Source organism: Aplysia californica, unplaced genomic scaffold, assembly GCF_000002075.1.
Source record: "Aplysia californica isolate F4 #8 unplaced genomic scaffold, AplCal3.0 scaffold00061, whole genome shotgun sequence".
Lineage (NCBI taxonomy): Eukaryota > Metazoa > Mollusca > Gastropoda > Aplysiida > Aplysiidae > Aplysia > Aplysia californica.
In genome coordinates, this window is record NW_004797331.1 from 35,703 (window position 1) to 42,586 (window position 6,884).

General features: G+C 40.9%; 1 protein-coding gene across 1 annotated transcript in view; it reads left to right on the forward strand.

Moving 5' to 3' along the window:
• Positions 1-157: 157 nt before the first annotated feature.
• The window catches only part of LOC101851020 (DBH-like monooxygenase protein 1), a gene marked incomplete at its 5' end in the record, with an annotated part of 10,812 nt that continues 4,085 nt past the window's right edge, over positions 158-6,884 (forward strand). The window contains 6 exon segments of the mRNA XM_005093315.2: positions 158-369; positions 1,796-1,942; positions 2,660-2,863; positions 4,181-4,264; positions 4,926-5,102; positions 6,365-6,467. Coding sequence (XP_005093372.2) covers positions 158-369; positions 1,796-1,942; positions 2,660-2,863; positions 4,181-4,264; positions 4,926-5,102; positions 6,365-6,467 — 927 coding nt within the window.

Here is a 6,884-nt window from a genome sequence, read left to right on the forward strand (position 1 = left end):
TATTTATTTATCTCTTGATTGCGACAGCGAAATGCGTTATAGGTATTACACCACAGATTCCGATCCTGCCCCTTTCATGATCTGAAGTGTGTTGAAAGAGACGTAATGCATTAATTTATTCCACTTATTTCAACCCTTTCCTTTTTCGTTTCCTTAGCCCAGAAAAACGATATCGCCAACTCCTTCCCGTTTCATGTTCAGCTTGATCCCAACTACCAACTTTACTGGAACTTTAACGCTACGCACATTACGTTTAAAACAGACGTAAAAACAAAAGGCTATGTGGGTTTTGGAATCTCCAGCAACGGGAAGATGTTCCCGGCCGACGTGGTGATGGGCTGGGTCAAGGATGGCGTCTCCCATTTCTCGGTTAGTATTGTCGTTGTCTCTAAGTATTGTTATTGTCTCATTTCTCTGTAAGTATTGTCTTTGTTTCTTTAAGTATTGTCGTTGTCTCATTTCTCTGTAAGTATTGTCTTTGTTTCTTTAAGTATTGTCGTTGTCTCATTTCTCTGTACGTATTATCGTTGTTTCTTTAAGTATTGTTGTTGTCTCATTTCTCTGTAAGTATTGTCTTTGTCTCTAAGTATTGTTATGGTCTCATTTCTCTGTAAGTATTGTCTTTGTTTCTCTAAGTATTGTTATTGTCTCATTTCTCTGTAAGTATTGTCTTTGTTTCTTTAATTAAGTATTGTCGTTGTCTCATTTCTCTGTACGTATTGTCGTTGTTTCTTTAAGTATTGTCGTTTTTTCATTTCTCTGTAAATATTGTCGTTTTTTCATTTCTCTGTAAGTATTGTTGTTTTCTCATTTCTCTGTAAGTATTGTCGTTTTTTTCATTTATGTGTAAATATTGTCGTTTTTTTCATTTCTCTGTAAGTATTGCGTTGTATACTTTCTCAGTAAGTATTGTCTTTGTTTCCCGTTTTTCTGTAAGTATTTTCGTTGTCTCCCATTACTCAGGATTGTCGCGTCACTTATCCGTAGATATTGTCGTTGTCTCATTCCTCTGTAAGTATTGTCGTTGTCTCATTCCTCTGTAAGTATTGTCGTTGTCTCATTCCTCTGTAAGTATTGTCGTTGTCTCATTCCTCTGTAAGTATTGTCGTTGTCTCATTTCTCTGTAAGTATTGTCGTTGTCTCATTTCTCTGTTAGCATTATCGCTGTTTCTTTAAGTTCTGTTGTTTTCTCATTTCTCTGTTAGTACTGTCGTTGTATACTTTTTCCGTAAGTAATATCTTTGTTTCCCGCTTTTCCGTAAGTATTTTCGTTGTCTCCCATTACTCCATAAGTAATGTCATTGTCTCATTTCTCTGTAAGTATTGTTATTGTCTCATTCTTCTGTAAGCATTTTCCTTGTATTATCTACCCCGTAAGTATTGCCATGTCTGTGGAATATTTGTCATTGTCTCATTTTTCTGTAAGATCATCATTATCACCATCATCATTATCATCATTATTAATGTAAATTCTCTGTGTTGACACTTTAACCCTATCCGTACGCCCTGGGTCATTTTGTACCCCCGGGGTTGTATTCTTCACATTTTAGAATACTTTTAGTACAAAAATCTCTTTGAAATTATCAGTATTTTTCAAAAAATAAATTTGACAGACTGCTATACAAAGCGTACTGGTGGGATAAACGAGTAAATTTCCTCTTTGGAAAGTGGTGGCACAGAGGTCCTCATGTCGTATGGATACGATAGTAAAACGCGACGTACGGATAGGGTTAAAGAAACATATTTTTTGACTTAACAACATAAAGAAAAACACAACACATCCCGTTTACCCCAGGACCGGCACACCACAGCCCACGCCGCGCCCTCTGTAGACACACAACAAGACTGGACGCTTCTCTCTGCCCACGAGACCCACGACTCCACAGTTCTCACATTCCAGAGGAAGTTGGAGACCTGTGATGATCAAGATATCGCTATTGTGGTAAGGGTTTTTTCCTTGTTGTTTTAGTAGAGGTATTACGACGCTCGCAACTGCATAAGGTCATACGATCACCAGAAGATTAGAGGTGTTACAAGAGAGTAACAAACATAAAAAAAGAAGGAGAGATCAGGACGATAGATGTTATATAGGAAAGAAGGAGCAAACCACTCCAGAGCACCCGCCAACCACCCACGGTTTTTTTTTCTTTCGTTATAATGAATAATAATAAGAATTTGAGCATAATAGGTGGTAAGCATTATCATCCTAATTTTCATCATCATGACTGCTTGAAGATTAAAAAAAAATAAGGCAAACAGTTGGTGGAAAACTAGAATTTCAAAATTTATGATACTGAAAATCATCATCATTACCATTAGGCATCACCGATCATAGTCTATCACTCTTTTCTCATCTTGGATACTCTAACTTTCAAAATCATTCCCTGCTCTCTTCCCCACCGCCACCCCAACATCCATCAAAACTATTCCTTACATTTCCTGCTTCCCCCTGCATCCCTGTACTCCCCCTCTTCATTTCCTTCTACGTTCCCTCCCCCTGCTCCCCCTCTCTCCTCTTCAATTCCCCACTCCCCCTCACTCCTCTTCCATTCCCCCTCCCCCTCCCTCCTCTTCCATTCCCCCCTCCCCCTCCCCCTTCCTCTCATCTTTTCTTCCCCCCCCCTCCTCCCCTCTCCCGCCCCTCGCTCACACTCCCTAGGAAGGAACCACCCGCGTCATCTTCTCCTACCACCCGTCTGACCCGTCTGACCCATCTGACCCGTCTGACGTGACCAGCATCCCGTACCACGGGTCTGAGAGGCGTGGAGCCCGCTCCTTACTCCTCCTTGACCCCCCAGCCTCTGAGTCCAAGACCCCGCCCTCTCCGGCCAGCGTGAGGACTTTGGAGTTTCTCAACGGGAATGTGAGTCGCCGTTGTCGCTAAAGCTAGTGTTCTTAAGATAAGATAAGATAAGATAAGATAAGATACGATCAGATCAGATCAGATCAGATCAGATCATATTTACTTTATTGTTCCAGCGGGAATTTTTTTTTCTTGGCTGTAGAGGACCGTAAAGGCACCTGCAGGTATTCATCTACTTTTAAATTATAATCTAATTAAATTCAATATGAACAGGAAAGTTTTTCTCAATGTCGTCGTTGTTATTATTGTATTTGTTATCTTCATCATCTTTATGACATAAACAGGTACTCTAAAATCTCTGCACAAATTTCAACCAAACTTCAAAACAAACGAAGTTAATTCAACCACGGGAACGTCAAGTTTATCATTCTGAAGAAAATCAACCAACGTGTTCGAGAACTATGAACATTTTACGATTTCAACCAGAATTGGGTAAAAAGTAAACGTCACTTCTTAAAGGACGAGGAAGGTAAAACCACGACAGTCACTTCAGATCGTGCTGAAAAAAATTAACATAGTTTTTTGGTGGACTTTTGTTGTTGTTGTTGTTGTTGTTGTTGTTGTTGTTGTTGTTGTTGTTGTTGTTGTTGCTGGTAAGTGTTTTACGGCGGCCGCAACTGCATAAGGTCATATGAGCGCGCGGGAAACCTTAAACATTTTCAGTTTGTGGGAAAATGTGAATTTTGCCCGGGTGGCGGTCGAAGCTTACTCTTATTAATTAGAAGAGGATTGGGGAGGAGGAGAGGTTATGCTGTTAATAAAGGAGACCTGATTCCAGTAGCACGAGGCCACATCGCATACGTGAAGAGTGGACTTTTAGAATTTTCGAAAGCATAAGCTGATTTCTTTGTAATATTGACAAAGGTGAGATCTTCCCCCCCCCCCTCCCCGTGGTCGAAATTCAACTTGAATCATATCTTATTTGTTCGAAGCTTTGTTGAAATTGGTCAAGAGATTGCTGAGTTGTTGTCTTTTTTTTACCCCTATCCGTACGCTCTGGGTTCATTTTGTATCTCCAGGGTTGTATTTTTATTTTAGAATATCTTCTTGAACAAAGATCTCTGTAAAAACTTCCTGTATTTCTCAAACAGTTATTTTGACAGATTGCTATGCAAAGCGTACGGATCGGATTAACGAGTAAATTTCCACTTTGGAAAATGGTGGCACAGAGTTCCCCACGTCGTATGTATACTACAGTAAAACACGAGGTGCGGATAATGGGTCATTTTATCTAGACGCCCAGTATTATTATATCTTTGTGATCAATATCTATCTAACATCTTCTTTAATGTAATGTTGACTCACCGTCTTTTCCAGTTCTCTGTCCCAGGCAAAGACACATTCTACCACTGCACGTCCTGGGCCTTGCCCGACCTGGGAGGAAAACATCACTTGATCAGGGTAAGTTCCCAGTTTAGTTACTATAGTTATGATAGAAAGGCGACGGCAACATCAATGTGATGATGATGATGATAATAATAATCATCACCATCATCATCATCATCATCATCATCATCATCACCATCATCATCATCATTATGATGCTGATAACAATGCAAGTCATATTAATAATTACTACTACTACTACAAATACAACTACTATTACTACTACTACTACTACTACTACTACTACTACTACTACTACTACTACTACTAATATTGTAAACGAAAATAACAAGCCGTGCATATCCAGACCAGCCACAAGAAGCCTCTGACTTCATCGTCACCTACTTCTAGCAAATCAAAACGGTGATTGGTTGATTAATTGATAAATTGATTTGTTTATTGATTGATTGATTGAGTGAGTGAGTGAGTCAGTCAGTCAATCAGTGAATGAGTGAGTCAGTGGCAAGTGAGTGAGTGAATGAGTAAGTGAAAAAAACCGGAGAACACTATAATAATGTACATGTTGATGAAAAGATGGTTAGAAGAATGAATTCAGGTACAGATAGATCGATTGATCGAATGATCGATTTATCTTTTGACGTTTATGGTTGATATCACATTGATATGACTGATTAATAACCAACCAACAGATCGATCATTATTGTCCACTTTTCAGTACGAGCCGATCATCCAGCCAGGCCACGAGAAGCTGCTCCACCACATCCTCATTTACTACTGTCAGGGCAAGGTGGCTGCCTCAATGGCTGGCCGGAGCTACGAGTGTTATGAAGAGACGCCCCCTCAGCTTGGGTACTGCTACTCCGTCCTGATAGCTTGGGCAGTCGGGGGGATGGTGAGTTGAGGACATCGTGGTTGTGTGTGATTGTGTGTGTGTGTGTGTGTGTGTGTGTGTGTGTGTGTGTGTGTGTGTGTGTGTGTGTGTGTGTGTGTGTGTGTGTGTGATTGTTGATGGTATGGTGAGTTGAGGACATCGTGGTTGTGTGAGATTGCTGGTGGGGTTGTGAATACACGAATTGCGAAGCTTTATCTGCTCAGTATCTAGTTTTTAGAAATTTCACGTGAAACAATTAAGTTTTACAACATGTCAAGCTTTTTCGAAAGCAACTTTTTGAATACCTTAATAAATCTTGGCATACTTCAGTCTCAAGAGACTATGGATCTGCGCCGTATGAGATTTCTCGAGAGCGGCGCTTTCTGTGGCTGAACAGGCTCACACGAGAATGGCAGTCCCTGTTGCAGTGGCTGCACTTGTGAGTGATGTCTTCCTGCGTTGGTAGCCTCTGGCTGTACGTTCGGCGACAGCGTTTGTCCTCAGCAGCCTGTCGCAGTCGGGCTTCACCTCTGATGAGACCAACTCGCAGTGCCTGTCTCCCTTTGTCGCGATCGCACGCCCTTGTCTCCCATCTCTCAGTGTCCATGTCAAGCGATTTCATATCTCGCTAGCACACATCTTTGAAGCAAATATGGGGGCGCCCTTGCGCTCGCTTTCCGGGGGCCATCTCACCGTACAATAAGTCCTTTGGGATTCTTCCATCCGGCATGCGATGCACGTGACCAAGCCATCGGAGTCTTAATAACGACTCCGAATAACCGTACGATTTTGATAGAGCCGATAGAATAAATATTGTGCTTATGAACTCATCGTCTTAGTGACTCCAAAAGGCAAAAATGTCATAAAGAAATTTGTAATTCAAAGGTAGTGGTTTGTTGGCGGCATGCTGAGTACATGAGTGTGTATGTTTGTCAACAGTATAGTGAATACATGATTGTGCGTTTGTTTTTCGACGGTTAGATGAGTACATGATTGTTTGTGATTTCCAACGGTATGGTGATAATATGATTGTACACGAATGTTGACAACATAGTAATGACATAATTGTATGTCATCGTTTATGATGAGTTGAGTCCATGATTGTGTTTGTGATTGTTGGCGGTATGGTGGGAAGTGGCCCTTCGTGCAGGGGATTGCCATGTACAGTTGACCGTTAATAAAACAAGACCGACTGCATATTATTATTATGTTATTATGTTAAATCATTACAAAAGACAGCTAAGGGGTAATCTTATATTCCAATCAATCTATAAATAAACCAGGCTTTCGACTTCCCTGATCACGTGGGCCTCCCACTGGGCACTGATGCTGACCCGGGCTTCTTTGTCATGGAAACACACTACGACAACCCGGCCATGAGGTCAGGTGAGTGGTCAGCGTTGTCTGCTTGTTTGTTAGTTTGTTTGTTTGTATGTTTGAGTTCTTATTATAATTTGATATATATAAAACTGCTTTTGAAGCTCCGAAGGACTCAGCTTCGCTGGGGTGGCCATGTTGTAAGAATGCCAGATTTCAGAATCCCAAAAAGGCAGTATTTTATTCAAAACTGTCTTTAGGGAAGCGAAAGTTTGGCGTGCTAAAAAAAAGTACTACAAAGACACCTTGAAAATGTATCTGAAGCAATTCAACTTGTATTTCAACATGGGGGTGCCTTATTGTTTCAAACAGACTCAGCTGAAGAGCAGTATAAGTTACAGAGGGCAACACACCATTAATTACGAGGCTTCACGAATAAGAAAAGCTGCGACAAAGAGAAATTCCCACATGCTGTACACATCCACA